Below are 25,501 nucleotides of genomic sequence, written 5' to 3' on the forward strand. Positions count from 1 at the left end.
ACTGTGTTCTTATGTGGCTCTGTAAAGCCTTTGTGTGGTGACTAACCTGTTCATAACAAATGTTTCATGAATGTTTTTTTTTACTAGAAATCAGTTGTGACCCTTGCCATACCATAATGAACAATCTCAAGCAAAAGAAACATATTTCATGATATTTTCTTGTAAAATAAAAAAAACTAAGATGTTACACATATAGGTTTGGTAGATATGCATTAAATATTTTCATGCTTTGGTTCTGTTGTTTACATCCAACTGTAATCTCAACTCTGCATAACTGTATTGTAAATTCAAATCAGATAGTGCATATGTTCTTCCAGATGTTACAAAGTTAAATAAACCCTGTTTCATCCAAAGAACGTCTTTTCAATAAAACTATTTATATCATTTTACTTCATTCATTCAACCTTACTCATAATGAGAAAGAGCCCATGTCACTGCTGGGGTTTAAAAAGAAATGATAATTTCTCCATCACTAAAATCGATATCCTCGTCCTTTTATGACTTCTTTTAGTAGTTTGATTTTGAATGCCTGCATTTTCAGAATCTCCCAAAAACAACCTGAAACGAGAATACAAACAGGTTTTGATAATTATTTCCATAAAGAATAATCCCATGACTCCAACCCACTGGCCACAGATGGTTGAACACGCTGGCCTTTACCATGTGTACAGGTTTTAACCAGGTTATCACATAGCAATCAAGCATTTTTAAGACTGAATGGGCCAAAAAAGAACAGTTTTATATAAAGTTCCATACACATTGCATTTTAAGATCAATTTCCATGGCAAAAAAACCCCACATATAAAGCGGTGATCCGTTATGAAACATTAGGGTCAGGGGTCAACTTAATTGACTCTACAAAGCAAAGACAGCTCCATTTTGAGTCGGCTTCCTGAATAGAATTTTGAACTCACAAAGAACAGCTGCTTCAAAACATTTTGTCGTTTTAAATGATTTTTGAAGCATGAATGCTTCCTCCACCTTTACATATTATAAAAGGGTCTTAAGAAACATTACATGTGCTATTGATCCAAGTCCTAAGATGCACTGCACTCAAATGAAAAATCAAACCCAGACATGGTTGAGCATAAAACAGTTGCCAATAATTAATAATTATTATTCAGGCTGTCTTCACCTTCGTTTGCTACATTATCCACACTGCAATGTAGCTGTATTAGAATGCTGTTTTCCAAAAAAAAAAGAAAAGAAGATGATTCATAGTTTTCTTATTGGCACCAGCACTTCTGTGGACTAGCATTAATAACCCAGCTCAATATCCAACCTTAAAACCTCTCCTTGGCATTGGAACATGCTTGCAGGCAGTAACAGGCCAAAGAAACGAAATCCTAGGCTTTAAGTATTCTGCTATTTGAAAGTGCCCTGAAAGAGCAAGAAGTACAAGCTGTCTGTGTGAGCATGGACATGATAGAGCGAGCACATTCAGATTGCATGGCTAAAACAAGGCACTTAGAACCAAGAGGGCTCTACAAGGATGGCAACAAGGGCAAGTGACATGATGCAATAGCATACCAGTATAGACAAACATAATATCCTGTCCAATTCCCTTGCTAAACCCACTGTAAGATGTAAAGATAGTCCGTTTGGTCAAATTACTTTGAGACAAACACTGCAGGTCTTTTTGCAATTTCAGACTAACACGTTTGAAATTGCAAAGCCCAGGTAAAATAAAAGACAGGTTAAGTATGTAATTGTTCTTCAAGACATGTGAGCATAAAACATTTCCATATTATTGAAGAAGCTTGAATGTCCCAGTGAGCCAATAAACAACTAAAGCACATGTGGTACCAGTAAACAAACGCAGGCATTCATTACTGCTGGAGATATTGTCAACATTCTGCAAACAAGACTGTAATCAGGACTAGTACAGAGATTAACTTGCTCTCCATTATAATATCAACAGCACAAATTATGTTTTCTCCGACATCTTGTTCTTATATAAACAAGGAAATGAGATTGTAAGAGTTTGACAGTTATGATAATTGAATGCCAAATATCTCAAGTGATGTCTATGTATCTGCAATGCATGCTTACAAATATGAAGATGTATTGTGTTTTGCCATGTATTTGATGTGCTTTTTAATAAAACAATCAAAAGGAACATTACAACAAAATCTCAGATTTGCCCAGTCCCAATCACCTGTTATTGTATCTGGGCCAGTGGGGCCACCAGTAAAAAGATTTATGTTTTAGAAAATAAAAAAAGCAATAAAACCACAAATCACAGTTGGTTTGGCATATAGCATGACACCATGATTGCTTGCCAGTTACTGTGATTATGAATCTACAGTGCTGGTGTCAAATCTAACACAAGTTACACCCTGACAGGTTGATAAGGTAATTCTCTAATTCAACATTTAATGGATTAAGGAATACAATAAACTGCAAACAAATGGCATTACAGTACATCAACAATGGTAAACATGAACAGCTTGCTGTATAAGAGGAAAATTTATCAAAACTGCTGTGCAGTCAATAGAATTTAATAACAGAAGTGCTATAAGAGCTATCAGTTAAAGTGATAGTAGACACCTTTTTTGTTTTAACTTATCATTAAGTAAATGTTGATTGCACAGTGTAATAGCTATAGAATAATGACATCATCGATAGATTGGTTCCCTGTAAGCCTCAATTTCAGGCTTTTAGGGAACCAAATTAGGTCTGCCACCGGGTTCAATCTCACGGGAAAATGAAGGCTTGATTTACAGCACAAAGGAAGTGCGTCAGCCGCTGTGACATCAAAATAGGAAGAGGATAATGGTAGCTATCAGTAGCCATCAGTAGCTATCCCCAATAGCGGAAATGGTGGATGGTCGAACAACTGAAGTGACAGTGGAAACTCTAACCCCTTTGACAGAGGAGGCAAAGAAGGCAAAGAGAGTGATAGAAACAGGTAAAACAAGAGTGAACCTCGGAGGGGCATTCACTCGATGGAGTGAGCTCTGGAGTTTTATCGAACTCTGTTTTCCTGTCGAGACGTGTTTCCCCCTAGCCAGACAAAAGCATTTGCATGGAAACAGATTAGTTATCAGTTACGATTAGGTTAAGGGAGGCGTTCGGTTAAGCTTAGGGTTAGGTTGAGGTTAGGTTAAGGTTAATCAAGCATCCTGGTGTTGTATCAAACTCTGACTAGGGGGAAATAGATCTTGATGGGGAAACAGAGTTTGATACAACACCTGGAACTGAAGAGGGTTCCAAACCAACATGCAGTTGGCATTCTTTCTACTGGATCAGCAAGTAACACAACCTGCCTACTTATTAATTCTACCTGATGTTTTACTCTGCCTTTATCATAGCACTGAGATAGGGGTTTCTAGTTCAAATTGGGATTCTGATGGTTGTTACTTGCTTTGGACAGTAGCCAGGCTGCTAATTAACGGAAAGTGATCCGGTTGTCTTTGTGACAGTGGCGTAAACAATAAAAACACCTGGAAACGCTGGGTGGGGGGTGAAAACTTGTCTACAGCTGCTTTAAGAAGCAAATACAACCACACCAGTTTTGTGTTATTCTAGAGACATTAGTTTTCATCTTCAGATTAAAGATGGCTTTCCACAGTACAACAAAGTTGATATTTTACAATATGAATATTTCATATCCACTTCTGTAGCAATTATGTGAATTCTGAAAGCAGAGTGCAATAGGGCAGAAAACATTAATAGCAAATAACAAGGCCTCGGGAGATGATTCTCCAAAAAATATTATAGCCAGCGTTGTGTGAAGAAATCTTTGTCAGTGATGACAAGTGTTTACTAAACACTAAAACTATTACAGTGTATGCCAGAACTTCTCACTTCTATTGCTTACATGCAAAAAATGTTATGAGAAAAAAAACCGAAAAACTTTTTTTTAACATGTTAAATAAGTACATTAAATGTGTATATAAATGTTTTTATTTTTGGCTATACAGATACACACACAGCAGTAAGCCAGCTGTAACCACAGTCATTGCTAAAGGCTTCAAAAACTGTGATTTATCTTTGGGTGGAATCTCATATCAACAGCCCAAGTGTCTGCACGAGAAGACCACAGAGAAGCATACGTCGACAATCAAAACAAAAGACAAGACTTTTCTTCAAAAGGAAAATTCTGACTTTTTCTATTTTTAGTTTCTAGACTTGTGCTCTGTGTCCCAAAACTACATTGTCATAACAAAATCTGGACAACAAAGAATCTCTTTTTGCATATTGATGGTTCAGAGATCACTCGTTGACATCACTCAGCCAGATCTGTCAGTATCTAGGATCTAAATATTTTTCATTGGCAATAAATCCTTAGAAGGATGCAAGCATTGGCTGTTAAAGCGAACTCCAAAATGCCATGCCCTTTGTTAATTCATTCATTATCTTCTGAAGTAGCACCAGCGCTCTGAGTTTTACATGCATGTTAAATACTGATTACCCTAATCTGGAATTTCAGGCATTAACATTTACTTTTTTCAGCATTTAGCTGAAGCTCTTAGTCAGGGTGACTTACACTGATCGGAAGAGGAGAAAAGGCTCTATGATGCCTGTAGTGGGTAACCAACATTGCAAGCAACAAGTACGAGGAAAGGCAAGGAACAAAGGAACACCCTATCACCAGATAAAGAAAATATTCTGGTCTCTTGAAATGAATTCCTAAGAAAAGAAGCTAGAGCAAGTGAAAAGAAAAAGGCTGAGATGGTCAATATGTCATTCATTCATTACATACATTATGTGATACCGGTTTGAATTTGTATTTTCTTTCTTTTCTTTTCTTTTCGCCTTCTTGTTTGTTGTGCTCCCTCTCATGGCTCTGACCTCTCCCACGCAATGCTGTTTTCCACGCCTTTTTCACAAGTGTACCACTTTTTATCAGAGCATGCAAATGAGAAGAAAGCTTCCTGCTCTCCCTCTACTTAAAAACACAGGTGATAAAGGTGGAGATAGGATCGGTGAGCAGTGTCGGAGGCTAGGCCTGCACGCACTTCTCGTTTCCGCCCTGCTGATCCATGGGCAGATTACAGTAAGCTGAATAATTAAGGAAAACAAGCAGGCAAACATCAAATATTCAAAAGGTGATGTTTATATGCCAACAATTAAGATGGCAAGCGAAGCACTTACTTGTCTAAAAAGGAGAGAGCTTGTCAGCCAAATGCAACATGTCCTAGGTTAGGCTACCTGGAATTTCACAGTGCTGAGGAGAACTAGGAGGCCTTTCCTGTTTCCATGCATGTGCTGCTAAATAATTAAGTATGGTAAATTAAAAATGAAGGATGAACAACCACGGCAGCGGGAGATCCTTCCTTGACCTTTCTCATACCACTTGAATGTTTCTTATCACAGGACAACAGGTTTTTTGCGATTGTTTCTGATGAAAAGATTTGCCTTCATGGTTACAAGTTTCAAAAGAAAGCCAATTAATTGAGCTGGAAGCGTTCTTTGTATGAAAATAGAATGGGGAACTTCAGTCACAGCATTTAAATATATGGCAGTTCAACTGCAAGGAAAATGAAGCCTTTTCACTAACGCCCCTTTGAAAAAGTCTCCCACAGCAGACAAGTCGTCAAATAAAAACTTTTGATCCCTTTTTTGATTAGATCTCACCAACACCGTTTCATCATGAAATGTATGCTTCCCCAGGTACCAAGCATTCTTTTCTATCAGAGGTGTGGGCGTGCATGCAAGAGCAATATTTTATGACCTTCGTGTTGAGAAACCCTTTGGGGTAGATGTGCTATTCTCCCCAGACTCCTGCTAATACGCTACACTTGATGAGAAGAAGGCATACTATAAGTTTTGCATATTCTCCATTTATCCCTATCACGCTATCAAAATCAAGCATGCTATCAAAGCATCAATTGGCCTTCAAAGCATACAGTATCTGGGGGATACAGAGAAAGATTTGTCGTACCTGCCCAGAATTTCTTCATATTGTCCTACTGAAAATGTATTGTACAAATCATAGGGATGTGTGCACGCCCACACACTGACAATATATGTTGGGATATATATACACAGCAAGCAGGGAAACACCCTGGACAGGCCGCCAGACCATCACAGAGCCCACACACACACACGGTGGGACAATTTAGTACAGCTGATTCACCTGACCTACGTGCCTTTGGACTGAGGGAGGAAACCAGGGCAACCAGAGGTAACCCAGGCAGAACATGCAAACTCCACACAGATGACGACCCCCAAGATTGGACTACCCCGGGGCTCGAACCCAGGACCTTCTTGCTGTGAGGCAACTGCCCGACCCACTGCTCCACCATGCCGCTATATAATACAATATATATATTAATATTGAGAAGGATTTTGCTTGCTCAGATAAAATAATCTCTTTACTGTTGTCAGATCCAACTGTAACTTGAAAAATACAGCTGTATTTCACTCAAATTTAAATGTTTATTTGGGAAGAGACAATGTACATTAATCAACAGTCGAAACAAATGTAAATGTACCCGAGTTAGCTAAGAGGTTATTTTCCATCAGCGGATATGTACAAACAAAACAACAATCCCTAATGAGATAACATTTGCAGCTCCAGAACACATTCAAAACTGTGTTTAGGTGTCACATGCTGTCAAGCAGTATATTAATAGTTAATCCACTTAATCCATTTGTAGAATCACCTCTCTTCAGTCAATTAAAATAAACAATTTATTCCTTCTCTTTTTTTTAATTGTTTCAATCACTAGTCGATTTCGTTATTAGTAACGTGTTTCCTATATGATTGTATTCTGTTGTTTTTGCTGCCTGTCTTGGCCAGAACATATCTAGAAAATTTATTTTTAATCTTAGCATGGGTTTTCTGGTAAAATAGAGGTAAATAAATATGAAATAAATAAAATTATAATTCTGGCCTGGGCCCTTAAGGTAATGGATGTGGAACTGCCTGGGACTTGACACAAAATCGACACTTCTACACTGACCTTTGGGCAGTCCACAACCAATCAATCTCAGGTTGCGTTAAGACTCTATTTGATCGGAAATATCATGAATATATAAAATGTTCTGGCTTCCAGGCCAATTTGATGGCCAACAGTGTAGGGTTCTGGTCCACTGTTGGCGAAAGGCCAGAGGACTTTTTGAAGATAACATTGACTTTGCCCACTCTCTGAAGGAGATGCCAGACAGATATTGAGGGAGTAGTGAGAAGCAGTTTCTCAAGTAAATCCACTTTGCTAAATATTTTGTTTGCAGTGGTCATAACAGGAAATATTGAACACACAGTAGTAAAGCTGTTAAAGCCTTGCTCACGCTGTATGAGAGAATCTGTCTTCTATGTTTATTACATGCCACACTGTTAGAACTGGGCAATATAGACAAAATCAAATATCACAATATTTTTTTTCCTCCCTTTTTCCCCCCAATTGTACCTAGCCAATCACCCCGCTCTTCCGAGCCATCCCGGTTGCTGCTCCGCCCCCTCTGCCAATCCGGGGAGGGCTGCAGACTACCACATGCCTCCTCCGATACATTTGGAGTCGTCAGCCGCTTCTTTTCTCCTGACAGTGAGGACTTTCACCAGGGGGACGTAGCGCGTGGGAGGATCACGCTATTCCCCCCAGTTCCCCCTCCCCCCCGAACAGGCGCCCCGACCGAGGTGCTAGTGCAGCGACCAGGATACATATCCACATCTGGCTTCCCACCCGCCTGACCAAGCTGGAGGTAACATGGGGATTCGAACTTGTGATCCCCATGTTGGTAGGCAACAGAATAGACTGCTATGCTACCCGGGCGCCCATATCACAATATTTTTGACCAACTAACCTCAATATTGATATTTTGACGATATTGTAGAAATGACTGTTGGTGCTTTCACAAAATATTTAAACAATGACATTTTTGATAAACACTCATCAGTAATGTGGATATGATGTCCAAACAGATAGAGACAAATATTATAACAGCTAGAATAGCATAAACAGCTCAGGAAATAGCATCTCTTTACTGTAATGCACCCTTTAAAACCAGGAAAAGACAACACTTATGTCATATCACGATATCCAAAATCTCAGATGATATCTAGTCTTACATCGCGTTATTGATATAATATCGATATATTGTCCAGCCCTACACACTGTGCAATGTGATAAAATGAAAACCTTGTAATCAGCCTGGTGGGACTGTACATAAATTATGATGACATACTCTGCAATTAACTTGTGAGGCTGTGACAGCCCGAAGGTACCGAGAAGGCACGTCATTCTCAACAACAATAAGTTGTTGGCAGTGCTTTATTCAGAGAGAAAGAAGAAATGAAAAGAAAAAAAGACATGGACTCCATCATGGCTTGGTAGGAGTTGACAGGAGGGCTGTCAAGTCCTCAAAGCGAGCTTGAGATAATATTTCTTGTAACGTCACAATGTGTCCATAGCTATAAGTGGCTAGAAAGATAATGGCAGCAGTCTACTTTTAAATTGTTGAATCGTTGTGTTTATAAGGCAGCTATGAGTTAATGCTGATGTTTTCATATGTAGGAATACTACAGCATCACTGCAGCCCTTTCCGATAATGTTCCCACTGGCCAGGCACAGGGATTGGCTCACAAGTGAAACAACACATCACAAAATACAGACAAAAACAACCAAAAAAAAATCTGAGTTCTGACACTGCTGGTTCTTTATCAGAGCCTCCAACCACATCCGATTGGTGAACATAAACTTTTTCACATTCTATGAGCCAAGATGGGCCAAAAACAAGCTGGCCCTAGGGTTTTGGCCACGAAACAGCACATTTGTCCGCGATTCAAAAATGTGACACAAACAGGCTAAAATTGCACAGTGTGTGTACAGGGCTTAACTTTAAAATCTCACTGGTATTTGTTAAAAATTCAACTCTTCAATTGTTGGTGTGTACAAAGTCAAATAATACAATTTTTGACAAGGTCCAATAGCAAAAAACAATGATTCAAAGCAGACATTGAATTTTCTTATTCATGTGTCCTTGATTTATTATATATTAAGAAGTCCTTAATCCTTTCTGATTGAAATGTTACTGCTGCCAAAAAATAAAACCCTGCTTGACTAGTCAGTCAAGGCTATGTCCTTTCAAAATATATCCAAAGTAAGTTATTTTTGTTGTATTCACTCACACCTAATTAAATATAACCCTGAGATCCAAAAGCTTTTGGGAAAACCAGTCCAATTCTCCAAGATAATCTACCACTGTAATGCCTTTTATCACACAATGGCAGGCAATTTATTTGTGCTCCACATTCACCTGCACAAGCAAACAAAAAGTCATGCCTAACATCTTTGTGAAACCAAGTTTCATTTTAACCAATTATTGTTATCATTATTATTATCTATCAAGTGGCAATGACTTGACTGACAACACAGGAAGTTACTGAAAGACTGTGCTAATACATTTACCCTGTTTTCATGACTCAACTGTCTTGACAAGCTGATTAGTAACTGTATTTATTTGTAGTCAAAAAGAACAGTGTCTTCATTGTAAGTTGAGCTTTATCGGGAATTTTAACCCAGTTATACATTCGTATTAGACTGCATGTTGGACTCTTGGTTTCATGAGGAAAGAGTGGACGATTGAGTCAAATGCAATCATTCGCCAAAAACCAAGTGCTTTATACGATTAAAAAAGGGTTTATCTTGGTTCTACTGGACCATGTGTCCCCTTGTTGCAGTCTAAATAATGCAGTGTGACTGTGTGTTGCTATGTGTTTGTGGCAACGTATGTGTGTCTAGTGTGCATGCATGTATGTGGGTGTTTGCATGTGCATGCATGCCCATGTGTGCATGTACATGTGTGCGTGTGTGTGTGTGTGTGAGAGAGAGAGAGAGAGAGAGAGAGAGAGAGAGAGAGAGAGAGAGAGAGAGAGAGAGAGAGAGAGAGAGAGAGAGAGAGAGAGAGAGAGAGAGAGAGAGAGAGAGAGAGAGAGAGAGAGAGAGAGAGAGAGAGAGAGAGAGAGAGAGAGAGAGTTTGAGTATGTTGCATTATGTCCTAGCACAGAGGGATGAGCAACTTTGATGATAGAGAGGGCCACAAAAATGTTATCTTCTCTACCAGAGGGCCAGATTATGACTGTGCATTTCCACCAGTTGGATACTGTAACCCCATCACTCAATTAGCCAATTATAGCTACTAATTTAATGAAAAGAACAAAATACATACTGGCAATCAAAGTTTATTATATCAACATTTCTATGTTTCATATTCAAATGCATTTAGTAATGCTTCAATTCATTTAATGAGCTTAACACAGAAACAAAACGTCCACATTCCTGAGTGACGCCACTATGTCAGCGCAATGGGGTCTCAAAAGTCATCATTCAACAATGGTACAAGAGTTAACACTCACACTAAGTGCAACAACTAATATTCATATCTGTAGTGCATTTTTACTCTGCCCTCCCATTCCATGACATGTTTCAAATAAACATGCATTTATCTCAAAAGCCATTGAAACTCACCCACAAGTGGATCAGTATAAAGTTCTGCTTTAATGAGATACTTGTGGCTTCTCCTGCTGGCATACAATAGACTGAATGTCAATGTCAATGTTTGTGCATCCAGTCTGCTTGAGCTGGAACTGAGTTTCATCTGTCAGCTTGTTTTCACTTGATGTGCTTCATTGTTGAGAAGCTGCTCTTCCAAATGTAAGTGCTCCCAAACATGCTGGACATTGCGACTGCAAAATCCCTTGGGAGTGAAAAGCGGGACTCAGGTAGTAGTCTCCCAAATGAAATTCCCTTCTCACTGGGCTTAGCTTGAAAGAAGGGGTCTGACAGTAGTTCGCACAGTTCACGCTGCAACTCTGGGGGTTGCTCACTGACAGCAGCAGAGAGGGGGTCAGTGAATACCGCAATTCGTGGCTGCATGGTGTTGGACATCTTGAAAGCATTCCTTGAACTGCTGCTGCAGTGTTTCTATGTCTGCTCTGTACTTGAGAAATGTTTTCTCGCATTCAGGGACATCTTTGCGCATCTCTTCACAGGCGGAAAAGTGTGCCCGATTTGGATGGTCGGACGAAAAGCCTTCGTTGAACAGGGCTAATTTATGCTGAAACGCGTTCATGAATGCGTAGAAATCCAACACGGTTTGGCCTCTTCCCTGCAACTGCATATTCAGGTGATTCAGATGCCAGGTAATATCCGCAAGGAAGGCCATGTTGCAGAGGAAATCTGTATCCCTGACTTTACTGCAGTAAGCACTTGTATCCCATCGAATGCTGCCCTCCAAGAACACTGGGATTTCAGTGTGCAGCACAAACAAACCTCTCCAAGCACCCCCCTAGGCTCGTCCATCTCATCTCAGTGTGCATCTGTAAATCCCCATAAGCGGTGCTCACGTCATCCAAAAACACTAAAAACTTCCTATGATTGAAAGACCATGACATGGCTGAAGTTCATTGTCTTGGCACAGAGGGCCTCCTGTAAGATCAAAATGAAATAGGATTTAGCCTGTGATAAAAAATCTTCCCAAAGAATACCCATATATCAATAGTCAGTTAGCGATGTTACCCACCTGACGTGTGACGCAGTATTGGAGAGTCAACGCCACTCTTGTCTTCCTTGCATTGATGGAGCGCCATCGGTAACAGCAGCTGAAAGCTTGTCAAAGCCCCCATGCTCACTTACGACACTTTAAATGGCACTGAAAACATCCTTGTCCTTGGTAGTGTCATGCAAAGACACCAATTTCAAAAACCCCTCATGCACTTCAAATGAACTGTCAATAGCTCTTGTGTAAATGAGAAGCGGGCTAACATCAATCACATCTACTGTCATCCAGCGCTAAGGAGAAGTACTCGCAGTCGTGCATGACTCGCTTTAGCTTTCCCTCGACATGATTTTGAACGTCAAAAATTCTTCGCGTCGCTGTGCAACGGGACGAGGAGAGCATTTTTAGGCACGTTATCATCTCCAGACGCTCTAGCCATCTCTACCGCACCACTGTTTCACCATCTGACAAGGGCTTCTTAGCTTCAGCAAGCTCAAGGCGCCTGGAGAGGCCCTGCTGTCGGTGGATTTTTCGTTTGAGACCAGCGAGGACGGCAGCTCTGGCAGCTCCAGTGTACATGTCCTATTTGTCTTTGTGCGTGGTATTGTAGCGACGACACATGTTGAAATCCTTCACACTAAACACTCAGGTTTTGAACTCCGTAAAAGAAAGATAATCTGTTCCCCATCTTGCCTGGAAGACGAGGTTCTCTAGGTCAACTTTCCTTTTTTTTAGCCTCTCAAGTCTCCGTCGCGTGCCGCTGCGGGAGAGGCCTGGAGACCGAGACGAGAGGCCGCGTGCAAGCGGTTGCTCGGCTTCTCGCATTTCGAGGACGCGCCCTCTATCAGTGGATAGTATAATTACAACTGGGAGCCAGTTCAAATGTGGTCAAATGACCCGCTTGCTTCCAACGCCCGTGAAACCAACAATTCATTGATGTTTGGAAATTGACTCGCGGGCCATACTGAGCAAAGACGGGGGCCGCCTGCGCCCCACGGGTCGCCAGTTGCTCATGAAAGCCATGAAACATGCTGAATAAAAGCATTCACCAAATTGCACTTGGCATTTCACTGTGTCAGGAAGAAAACACCTGCAAAGCTGTGTGTGTGTGTGTGTGTGTGTGTGTGTGTGTGTGTGTGTGTGTGTGTGTGTGTGTGTGTGTGTGTGTGTGTGTGTGTGGAGAAGGTTTGTAGAATTGTCAATCAATAGCTAAAAATCACCACCATCAAAATCGCAATTATTTCATTATCACCATCACTGACTCAACCTCCTCCATCATCATTTTCAACCTCATCGGCCCATGTTTTTGCAAACAGCATAGAGCATGTATTGAAAACACTGTACACAACATACAGACACACAAAGTGGGTGAAACGATTTAAAAAGCATAGAATTACATCAGCTATTCCACATGCATATGAACACGATACTACCTACACGGACATACTTGTGCAAAGGTTATGGATTAAAATAACGAAGGTAAATACATCTGAGTGTTCTGTTTCGTTAAACATCCTGCGGGAGAGACTTAACATTTTCGAAGAAAGGCTTAACAAGATTAAAGCATTTCCTTTAGCAGATAGAAAAGTCATGAGTAACTCACTACGAGCAAACACCCTGCTCACTGAAAGGTTGCATCGCTCAAATCCACAGCTTCATTTTCAGTGTTGCATTTTAGTGTTTAACTTCAAAGGGAAGCTGTTGTGGGAGGGTTAACAATTTCTTTCAAGGATAAAGTGAAACATAATTGCCCTCTTTAGTCAAAACTCAAATGTTAATCAAACTTGTCAATACAATTACATAACCTAACCCAGCCAATCGTGGAGTGCAGCACCTCTCTTTTGACAGTGTAGCATCCATTTAAAGCTGAATTACAGTATTTTATAACTCAACTTGATGACAAGCCTATGAATTCACAACCAAGTGCAGACCGAAATATATTCATAATATACAATTACATAAACATGCCAAATATCAATGAGGGTGTGGAATCGGTGAATAGCTATTTTGGGGTTTTCGACTTGGAGAAGTGACAGGGGGGAATAGATGGCACATCTGCTGGATGATAAAACAAAGGGAGGCGAGGCGATACAGCTTGGTCCACTCCTTATAATCGTTTTGCCACCCAACAGGGAAAACTAGTTCACAACATTGTACCCTATAAATGAAACAATAACTTCTATACACAAAACGAAACAACCGAGTTCCGGAGCGACATCAACATGAAAATCCCCATTTCTCCCCCATATAGCCTTCACCCCTAGAGCAGAACTTGCAAGCTTAAAAACCGGTAGTCCAGTGGCTGTATTTGTAGCAAAATTATATGATTATCTGAGATAGATTGTGTAGTCTGTAGGCCTACATTGGAGCTCATAACCTACGTCATATAGGCCGCTGGTCCGTGGGTGACACACCTGGGCAGACGGGCATAAAAGCACATATTTCGACCAGGCAACACTTTCCAAGTTTCTTTGAGTCTAGGTGAAAGACATAGCCTATTATAATGTATATACTGTTTATACTCATTTCAACGTTTCAGTTGTGAGTAAGAATATCTATAGAACAGCACTGATTGCATTGACAGTACTGCGTTGTTGATCGCCATGGAAGACACAATATTTGTGCCGATATTTCACACTAAGAACTTTTTTTTACGGGGAATAAGGAGGTGAATATTTTCCAGCTAATGAGATAACCTCTGCCAGCTTCACTTTGCATCAAATTGGGTTCTGTTCTCTTGCCTCTGCAAGCAGTTACTCAAACATATTCTGCACCACATGCACCATCGCCATGCGCACAAACAAACACATTTGAGGGAAATAATAGGCCGAGGCACTTTAAGCAACCTCCAACTCGGTATCCTCTCATTATATAGCAGTGTTCTTTTGTTCTGCTACCTATGCACTTCACCGCACCAATCTCAAGGTAGCAAGGGTTGTACTTGTGTGGAAACTTTGTCTTTCATTTATAACAAAGCGTGATGCATGCATCACATTTTCCTCTAATTTGGTCCCTCAGGATTGCAGAGAAGATCGTCACTGCCCCCCTGCCCACCCTGCAGGACTTGTACTCTTTCAGAGTCAGGAAACAGGCAGCCAGAATCAGCACAGACCCCACACACCCAGGACACAACTTTTTTGAACTTTTGCCCCCTGGCAAGCGTCACACAGCACTGTGTACTAAAACATCCAGACACAAGCACAGGTTGTGCATCTCTCTTATGAACAGCCAACACAGTCAACACAGCCAATAGGTTCTCCCCACAGTGCAACACCCATTCCATCATTGTGCAATACACTGTGTAAATGTTCATACTTCTGTTAATCATCACTCCCACCCCAACTCTATTGCAGATAGTGTTGTGACCCAGTCCATTATAACAGAATGCCCCCCCCCCACTCACACAACAACTACTCCATCATTCCATCAGTGTGCAATGCCCAATTTCCCTGTTCTACCCACTGTTCTACCTTTCCACTGTTTGTAATGCTGTTGCACTGCATTATGTGCCAGACACTTTACTGTGCACTCCCTTGCACGTGCATTAATGCTATCTACATATGCATATATATATCAAATATACATTTATTTTTTTAACTCTTGCTGTTTTTATATTGCCCTTTTATATAAAAAAGCCTCTGTATAAGCTCTTAGTCACGAATGTAATTTGTCATGCCAGTTGCAGTGTTGCATGTCGTGCACTCAGACCAACTCACCTAAACAAATCCCTGACACATGCTAATGTATACGGCGCATGAAGTTGAGTCTAATGGCAGGCTGCTATCTCGCCCTGCATGTGTGGGAATCCACTGTGCTAATATAATTACAGGCTTCGGCTGCGCAATAAATGTAAACCTGGATAGAAAAAGCAACCGTTTCAGCCCGAGGGGCTGCAACAACTCTTACCGGAGCAGTTCCAGCCGGTGGGCGTCTGGCAGTCGCTGAGGGAAGACGGGAAGGCGCGCAGCTGCTCCACAGGTAGAGTGGCGAGGAACGAGACGAGCGTGATCCAGAACCAGCCGCCCGCTGTCCGGCTCCACTGGCGCAGGCGTCGGGGCTCAAGGAGTGCCTCTGCCGCCACAGAGAGACCCATAGCCTATCTCACTGGCCCCGGCGGCACGTCACGCGAGGTGAGCAAAAGACGGAGACGCGCACCAACTCCAGTCCGGACGCGGGCAGTTTCAGCAGGGGGACTGGAGGCTCACGGCGGACCATTTTCCGAGCGAGTGCGTGCGCCCCATGAAAAGTGCCGATGAAGACTGATCGAACGGGTCCCTCACGATCCTGTGGACGGAGCCGCGATACTATGAAGAGGGTGTTTTGGGGGGTGGGGGGGACCCTGTGGAGGAGGGAAGTGTGGGATGGAGTCGAGTGAAAAAGTTAAGCCGACGAGAGCGAGGGAAAGACGGGCGGGCAAGTGCCAGAACAGGCGGCTGTACAGGGAGGATGCTCAAGGATGAGGGGAGAAGAACATAAAGATGGTTTGAAAAAAAGAAAAAAGAAAGGCGCGGTGGAGCAGAAGGAAGAAACTGTAACGCTAATACTGAAAGAATGTTAATATCCAATAACAGCCTCTGAAGCCACGGTTTAGTGAGTGGTAATATCCACGGGTGCAGTGAGTTCCCCTCCTGTCGGCTCGCTGTGTGCGGCGCTTTCTGAGGCGCAGTGAGTTCGTGTTTTGCACTCCGTCTCTTTCTAGTCTCCCTCTCACTGCGCGCGTTTGCGCGCGTGCGCGTGAGTGAGTGTGCCAGTGAGTGAGTCTCTCTCTCTCTCTCTCTCTCTCTCGATCGGAACAGCGTCGGAGGCACCAGCAGCTGGTTTCTAGCTTGGTTATGATCACGTGTAGTGTGATGCGAAATAACGGGAGGGAGGAGGTCCCGCTCCTCAGTAATTATTGGAGTATCTTATTGGCGGACAGGAAGAGAGAGAGAGAGAGAGAGAGAGAGAGAGAGAGAGAGAGAGAGAGAGAGAGAGAGAGAGAGAGAGAGAGAGAGAGAGAGAGAGAGAGAGAGAGAGAGAGAGAGAGAGAGAGAGAGAGAGAGAGAGAGAGAGAGAGAGAGACGCTCTGAACTGAGATGTGTTCATGTTGGGTTGGTGGCAGCTAAACCGGCGCGCCAAGGGTAGGCAGTATAGGGAGAGGATGCACTGGTATTGTAATTGGCTAGGGGCATTATAAAATAGGCTGCAGGAATCGATTCGTCCAGCCGGGCCCAGTATAATTGCTCCGCTTTGAAACAGCACTGTAGCTATTGCAGGATCTTTTGCCTTGGGCCAATTCCAAAGAGACCTCAATATTGTTCATATATTTTTGAACCTAACACATGTTGTCACACGGGGCAGGATGCGCCTTGGAGTCAGTAATTGATACGCTTTGGGCCATGAAAGCCCTGAAATGTCTTGCCGCCCCGGGAAGTTAAAGAGGTCAAGTCGAGAATCACTTTTTCATATTCTCACCCACTTTAAACAGGAAATTAGAAGCCATGCGCATGGGAAAAGCCCGTGTTCTGCGCCAGACAAACAGGCTACTGTTAAGCCCTGACACTAACAAGCGCAGTGTCAAAACTCAGCCAAACGTCTTTGACCTCGTGATTGAGCGAGCAAAGCTGCAGTTGCCTGCAAACAAGCAGGCCTTTTATTGCCCTCAGATAGTTGAGAGGAGATCATTATATGGGAATAATCATCATCTGTCCGAGGCAAACGCACATCAGGACACATTAGCTTTTATCTGTTGGAACAAACAGCAAGATATCATACAAAGCACATTGCGCATGCACAGCAAACATCTGCAGGAACACAAACCCAGATAACAAACAAAGCTCTCTCTCTCTCTCTCTCTCTCTCTCTCTCTCTCTCTCTCTCTCTCTCTCTCTCTCTCTCTCTCTCTCTCTCTCTCTCTCTCTCCCCCTCGCTCTCTCTTGCTCTCTCTCTCTCTCACACACACTCAAAAGGACACACACACACACACACACTCAAAAGGACACACAAACATACCAGCGGTCCTGTTCATGAGGAAAAGTGCTTATATCTGCAACCGTTTTAAAGCATTTGAGTAGAATGATTATTGGGTGGATTGTCTCTGAGATAAAGCACGGCAGTGATTTGTCTGCTCTCCCGCAGAAACACATGCATACACACACACGCTGGGGGCTGTGGAAGGATACTAGGCTATAAATGATCGTCGTGACTCTAAACAAAGCACTTGAGCATGGCTTTCACAGAATACACTATATGGATAACGTCACAAAGGTTGCCATTTCATGTCGCTTACACATTTCACATAGTTATTTATGTATATTTCTTTGTGTGGTTGTGTGTATAATACACGTGTCCTGACTTTAACCAGGTTGAACCTCTAACATTTGAATTGTGTTTTGTTTTCAATTAATCATATTAAAATAAATAAATTAAAGCATTCTGTCAAGTGTGGTCTGCATGTGTGTGTGTGTGCATGTGCGTGTGCGTGTCTGTGCACGTGTATGTGTGCATGTGGGCGGGTACACATTTCCCAGACAACAGTCTGAGGAGAGACAGATCATTTGAGAGCCTACAAGACCAGAAGCTGGAGGAGAGGATTGTTTCTCTTGTCTCTATACAGGCTGATGGAAGTTGGGGTTAGGGTTAGGGTTAGGGTCGGGGTTAGGGTTGGGTTAGGGTTAGTGAACCCAAGGCTGTCTTTTCACTGGCACTAATTTGAGTGCCAAAGCAAGGCTCTGATCTCAGCCTCTGGAACCCTTGAATCATTGTTCACTGCAGCGGCTGGTCAGAGAATGACTCATTGACCGACTGGACACCTGGAATTCAAGAAATTTGTTTATTATCTAGTGTGTATACCCGGGTTAGAAGCTGGCCATTAGACTTTGGTTAAACTCAGCCCTCTGCTAAAAATACAGTCCTTTATCCCAATTAGTTGTTATAGTTATATTTACTAGTTATATTGATCTGACTTCATCGGCAGTGCTGCTGTCTGCGGTGCTGCTAGTTAGCAGCCCTTTTATATTAATTTCTGGCATTCTTTTCTCTAACCCAGGGGTAATTGTACTCAATAATGGGCTGAAAACCTAGACCTCGGCTCAGAGAAAGGTGAAAATCCTTCCCCTATATTCGATTTCATAGCCAGCTCCCCTTAAAGCAATTTAAATTAATTGCTATCCTCACAGCAGTCTCAGTCTAATTCAACAACTGGATCAAAATTACCTCGTTGTGTTATTACAAGGAACGTATAAGTATTTGTCTCGGCATGATGTACACAGTAAGTACACAGTGGGCACGTGGCACAAAGGAAAGGCACAAGACAAAAATAGATATTTTACTGTACACTGACAATGAAGAAAGGGATGTGAGTAATACTTTCAGCGACTTAAATGTCTCAGTACTTGGGATGAAGCTGCTCCATTATCACCACCACTACCCACCCCATCTTTACCCATTTATCCTGCTGCAGCACCGCCCATCAGCACACCCCCAGTACATGCACTTTACCCTTACCCTGCTTTCACATGTTTGGTATTTTTATATGTACATGTTTGTATGTGTTTGTATATACTTTGTGTGTTGTGCATGTATACTCTGCTCTATACACGTTTCTTATTCTATGTATATTTTTCATAAATTTTCCTTTGTTTGCTTCCATATAAAGTGAATTGCATTGCATATCCATCCGTCCACTATCCAAACCGCTTACTCTACTCAGGGTCGCAGGGATGCTGGAGCCTATCCCAGCAGTCATTGGACGGCAGGTGGGGAGACACCCTGGGCAGGCCGCCAGTCCATCACAGGGCCGACACACACACATTCACACCTACGGACAATTTAGTACGGCCGATTCACCTGACCTACATGTCTTTGGACTGTGGGAGGAAACCAGAGCACCTGGAGGAAACCCACGCTAACTCTGGATGTGGACGCACACTCTGTGTGGCGTCTGCATGTTCTCCCTATGTCTGCATTGTATATTCATGAGTGTGTTATGTAATACCTTCTTGGCATTGTGGTTTGTAAAGGAGACAGAATGTTAACACAGATAGGAAGTATAGGCACAGAAAACAGACAGAGTAAGGTTAGCAGCTGATTGCTTAACCGCTTGCAATTTACTGGCAGTTAACAACTCTTATGCTCTCAGTCAGCAGTCGTCTTCCTGGCCGTACCTACCCCCACATATGTACCTCAACCATCCTCCTTTGGCCAGGGAGCCAGCTGACAGCAGTCTGCATATAACAGGCCCCCCTCTCATCCTCAGACCCAGGCAAGAGAGAGACTGCCACGGCCATATGTGCCCCAGCCCCATAGATCACCTTGAACTTGTATGGTGTTAAAGCGAGATATCACCAAGTGACCTGCGTATTGGCACCCTTCATTTTGTGGAGACCTGCAGGGGAGCATGGTCCAACTAAATGGTGAATGAATAAAAAAATACAAAACATTTATGTTGTGTCTTCTTAAAAAGAATAATATTATTGAAGACTTGTTCCAGTGCGTGCACCAACAATTTCACAGCATCTAAACTGACATTTAGCTGTGCTCCTAAGAAGTGCAGGTGCTTTTGAGAACTGTGTCTGTTTGTTTACAACAGACCTTTGATTGATCAGTTGACTGCAGGTCAAACACTGAAGGTGAACACATACAAATTGTAAACTCTGCATCTTATATATATTCCATATTTAAGACACCATATACTAACAGTTCATTTGAACAATGCATATCCTTTCTAAACAAAACAGTGCAGTACCCCTGCAGCAGTTGGGCCCCTTCGATGGTATTACCCACCTGCTCAGATTGCATCAGCTGCAATACAACACTATAAGTGGTGCCAGGGATTGAAGCAGCAAGCTTTTGGTTAATAGTCAGCCTCTCTACCGTAAGGCCAGACACTTCTCCTACACAACTCCTACATGGTTCCAGCAATAATGGTGGATATGTGTGCGGGGGTCAGCACACTTTTCCCTGACCCAGTTTTGTTTGGTTCACCCTGGCAGGGACCCTCAAGCATTCCCATGTACAGTTATGACCACTGGCTCAGGTCACAACCCAGCTTTAAAAGCACAAACTTCCACTACAACTACACCAAGCAGTAAATCCCATCTTGTATTTTTTTTCTCTTTCTGTATTCTAAATCGTGTGTTTTTATCTCTGTACATTAGTCTGACTGAATTCTAGGGTTGGCATCAGTGACGCCCATATAGAGACATTGAGGGGGAGGTCAGCCTAAACACAGCCTGCCTGGGGCGAAGGGATAATTACATTTCTGACTTGCTGAAATGTACACCATCTCCTGAGAGAGCATTCTTGAAAATCTCTCACCCTCGTATCGGATATCTTATGATTGATTTTATACCTCATAATTACTCTAATGTATTAATAAATCATTCGTTTCTCTCATAAATCTAGGGTCTGGCACCATCATGGGGTTCATTAGCTGGTGTGGATTACCCACGCCAAGAGTTGAAAGGTTAGCGTCTGTGTAAGAGTATATGGTGCATGCATGTGTGTTAGCATATCATGGAGTCTTACTGAGATATATTATCACCACTCAGTAATGCACCCGTGGAGGAATCAGTGTTGTGTGGAGGGGGGAATTGCTCAAGGAGTTGTACATTTGCTATTTTCTTACCATACACTGATAAGAGCTATGACTATCTAAGGAGACTTTTCTCTGTCATCATGACTGCAGTGCTTTGAAACTCTGATTCATTTACACTTCTTGCAAACCCTTAATATTTTGGCTAGATTCTTTACATGAACCTCTCTTTTGAGTAACTGCCACCATCCTTATCATGACATCATCACAGTCATCATCATCATGTTTATCATAGTTTTACATTGCCAATATCGTTATTATTCTCTATATGTTGTGAAAATATAGAGAATAATAACGACCAAAGTTGAAATATACTCTGGCCAAAGTATATTTCAACTGACAAGAACAAGATAACAACCTCTCCCTAAATGTTGAGGAAACAAAGGAGTTAACTATTGATTTTAGGAAGTCCGAAACAGTTCAGACACCAGTTTACAGGAACGGTGCCGCTATGGAAATTGTGAAGATTTTCAGATTTTTAGGCATTCAGGTCTCAGATTCCCTGTCCTGGGGCCTCATGTATCAATCATTACTATAGGCAAATTTGTGTGTACACACTCATTGGATTTTTTTAGCCCTGAAGTCTGTCTCAGAGACCAGTGTAGAACCTGGGTAACCCCTGAATTTAGACACCAATTGGCTAACACTGACGTCTTTGCAAACCTGGGTGATTACTCGTTACAAGAGGTAGACAATAGATGTTAGGAGGAAGGAATTACAAATAACCACCAGGCTTTGCTGCTGACTGTCAGACAATCTTGAGGGCTAAAAAATTCCATGGGCGTGTACGCACAAATTTGCCCATAATAACGACTGATACATGGGGCCCCTGATCTCTGAACACCAGTTGTGTCAATAAGAAGGCACAACAGAGACTATACTTGGGTGGCACGGCGGCCCAGTGGTTAGCACTGCCGCCTCACAGCAAGAAGGTCCTGGGTTTGAACTCCCGGATTGTCCAACCTTGGGAGTCATCCCAGGTCATCGGTGCTCCAGTTTCCCCCACCAACAAAAAGACATGCATATGTAGTAAGGGTTTATACTCCTGTCTGTGCCCCTAACTGCGGCAATGGAAAGAAGAACTGGAGTTGGTCCCTGGTTGCTGCATGGTGGCTGCCCACTGCTCCTGGCTACACAGTTAGGATGAGTTAAATGCAGAGAAGAATTTCCCCACTGGGATTAACAAAATATATGAAAAGTAAAAAAAAAAAAAAAACACTTTCTGGCTTAAAAAAGTCAGAATATCCACAAAAACCCTGCTCAGTTTCTATCAGACTACCATAGAGATCATCCTTACTGGAAGCATACTGGTGTGGTTTGGCAATCTGACTGAACAGGGCCACAAACAACTGGGAAGAATAGTTAAAAGGGCTTCATACATCATAGGAACAGTATTGCCAAAGCTTCAGGACATTTACACCACCCGTCGCAGAAGGAAGGCCCTAAGTATGATGGAGCACACCAGCCACCCAGCACAAGGTCTGTTCTCACTCTTCCCTTCAGGACCCTTACAGAGCATCAGAGCTCGTACCAGCCACCTCAAAGACAGTTTTTACCCCCAGGTGGTCAGAATAATGAACAGTAGGCACCTTACATAACTTTCATTGATTCATTATTTTGTGGGATTTCTGATTAATTGTTTTTGTCATTATTTATAATTTCCTTTTTAAAGTGTTTTAAGGGCTGAGAGAGTCAGGTTACATGCATTTCATTGCATTTGAAGGTACATGGTACTTTTTATATGGAAATGACAATAAAGTGAAACTTGAACATTATCCAAATGACTTATTACTACCAGGTGGCAATATAGTATCAACATGTGCACAAATCAAGTCCTTCTGTGCATCACAGCAAGAGGTAAAATATATGTTTAACCTCTCTCCACAGGGGTAGCATTTTTGTTCTGAAAATAATGTTATTTGGCTTGCAAGTCTCTGACAATGAGGACTTAGCATCTTTTTAGGGATTTCAGCTTCAAACAGATTTGTTGTCTTCGTATTGCGTTTGTTGTCTTAGTAACCCTTTGTTGTTGTTCTCTTGGAGCACAAAGTGCTCCCTTAAGATCTATTGCGCACTGCTACCTTAATCAGTACCAAGAGCATGGGGCTTAACTTTATTTTCACTGTGTAACCCGTAAAAGATTTTAGAAGGCCTGTCTAAAATACACTTGGTAATATAAAACACTGGAATATTACCATCAGTTAATTTACTGCCCAGGCACTGGTCTTGAGCTTTCACGACCACACACACACACACACACACACACACACACACACACACACACACACATGCATGTTTTTATTTACATCCTCGGCGTCACACCTTACACTTGTTAACTGTATGTCTCTGAGCACTTCATGAGAAAACTTGCTGAAAAGTGCATTATAAACAACTTTGAGTAAATTTGCATGAGACACAGATACGGTAAGGCACACTAGACTATCAAACTGCCTGCTGGCAGGACTGTCGTTAACATGGCAACCAAGTTAGTATTACAGTTAGATGTGCCTTGCTCCCAAGTGACAGCACGGAGCCTACTAGTCAGAGCACAGTGACGCTATTTTGGTGTAATGAGGTGGCACTGGCTGTGTCTTTGGGATCCACTGATATAGGTCATATCTCTGAGAGTCTTCTCTTTAACTCTTTGGATGTGTGTGTTCGCCTGTGCTTGTGAATATGCGATCCTGCGGTCCTATTTTGACGTGTTTATTTGTGTTTCGGTGTGTATTTAAGTGTATACAGTACATGAGTCTGCAGTCTTGCTTCAGCATGGGCCTTGCCTGATCACACCCACACACTACACTTCAGAGGAGCTTTGAGGCGGGGGGGATAGAATTTGGCAACCCACTGTGACACTGAGCCAGCTGTTGATTTCTCTGACTGTCCGTTAAGCTTGCTACCTGCTGTTTTGTGCCGCTTGTACAGCTGAGCAATGGAGTTTTAATATTGCACAAAGAATTAATACACAATAGGGCATCCGGGTGGCGTGGTGGTCTATTCCGTTACCTACCAACATGGGGATTGCCAGTTTGAATCCCTGTATTACCTCTGGCTTGGTTGGGCGTCCCTGCAGACACAATTGGCCGTGTCTGTGGGTGGAAAGCTGGATGTGAGTATGCATCCTGGTCGCTGCACTAGCGCCTCCTCTGGTCGATCAGGGCACCTGTTTAGGGGGGAGGGGGAACTGTGGGGAATAGCATGATCCTCCCACACACTATGTCCCCCTGACAAAACCCCTCACTGCCAGGTGAAAAGAAGCAGCTGGCGACTCTTCATGTATCGGAAGAGACATGTGGTAGTCTGCAGCCATCCCCACATCAGCAGAGGGGGCTGGAGCAGTGACCAGGATGGCTCGGAAGAGTGGGGGGTAATTGGCCAAAAACAATTGGGGAGAAAAGGGGGGGGATTGATACACACAGTGTAATTCTGAACTTTCGAAGATGTTTCTTTGACCCAGACAAGATTAGATTTGCCTAGACTAGAATATAATCGAATAGCCCTGCACATGAGCATGAGGGGTCATTCCATGAGCAAAACACATGCAACTACACTTGTCGCCTCAGTACAAAGCTACAAAAGCCATGATACTCCTATCATAAATTTGCTAGTGTACAATTAATTTGGCTGGTTAAATGAGGGAGCAGATTTTTTTTTTTATGATTACCGCTCATGAGACCTTGTAATGTAAGCTTGATGTCGACAGTATGACATACATACTAACTCAACATCTACAATCAAGCTATACTACTTAGTGGATACTTATATCCAAAGCACCATAAAGTAACACAGTACACATTTTCAGTATTTGCATTTCTATACTGCTTGGCGTGGCAGGACTAGTGCCAAGTGAACAGTACATTATTGCACAATTACATGGAACGTCTAAGGAAAAAGGGTAATACCGTAGCTATTTAGCGTTTTGTTTGTTTAGAGCTCTGCTCAACAGGACTTTTATTTTATTTGTTCTCCTTCCTCCATTGAAAGCCTGCCACATTCTTTTCACTGAATAGCCTCTTCACCCCTATTCAAAGCTGTCTTTTCATTGCTGAAGCCCACAATGATTTGCCCAATGATTGGAAAAAGATGACTTGCCATTTCAGACATCTTGTAGCCAATCAATTCACCAACAAGAACAGCTGAAGAACTTGAAGTGCTGATGAGCAGTTAAAGTCGGTAAACCATGTTCTTCGGCGTCTACTGTGAAGTCACAGCAGAAAAGGAGAACTGTAAAGAAAAAAGAAAAAAGAAAGAAAGGAGGACTCTGTCCTTGTATACTGAGCAGGAATATACGGTATAACTCGACCAACATCCACGAGAGGCTGCAGTGAGGCATTCTCAGATGACAATGGCATGTTGATCCAATGCGTACTTTATATTTTCAATACCTACTTGTTCAAGTACATCCATCTATTTTCTATACCCACTTATCCTGGTCAGGGTTGACCCAGTTCTCCCTCCCACCCCTGAACATGCACCCCG

At 42.4% G+C, this 25,501-nt stretch overlaps 1 protein-coding gene across 1 annotated transcript in view; it reads right to left on the reverse strand.

The window, feature by feature from the left end:
- tmeff2a (transmembrane protein with EGF-like and two follistatin-like domains 2a) overlaps positions 1-16,098 on the reverse strand; it is a 105,499-nt gene extending 89,401 nt beyond the window's left edge. The window contains exon 1 of the mRNA XM_056289977.1: positions 15,355-16,098. Coding sequence (XP_056145952.1) covers positions 15,355-15,541 — 187 coding nt within the window. The 5' untranslated portion in view covers positions 15,542-16,098. The remainder of the gene's footprint in view (positions 1-15,354) is intronic.
- Between the last annotated feature and the right edge of the window lie 9,403 nt (positions 16,099-25,501).

The sequence above is a fragment of the Lampris incognitus genome, chromosome 11 (genome assembly GCF_029633865.1).
Source record: "Lampris incognitus isolate fLamInc1 chromosome 11, fLamInc1.hap2, whole genome shotgun sequence".
Taxonomy (NCBI): domain Eukaryota; kingdom Metazoa; phylum Chordata; class Actinopteri; order Lampriformes; family Lampridae; genus Lampris; species Lampris incognitus.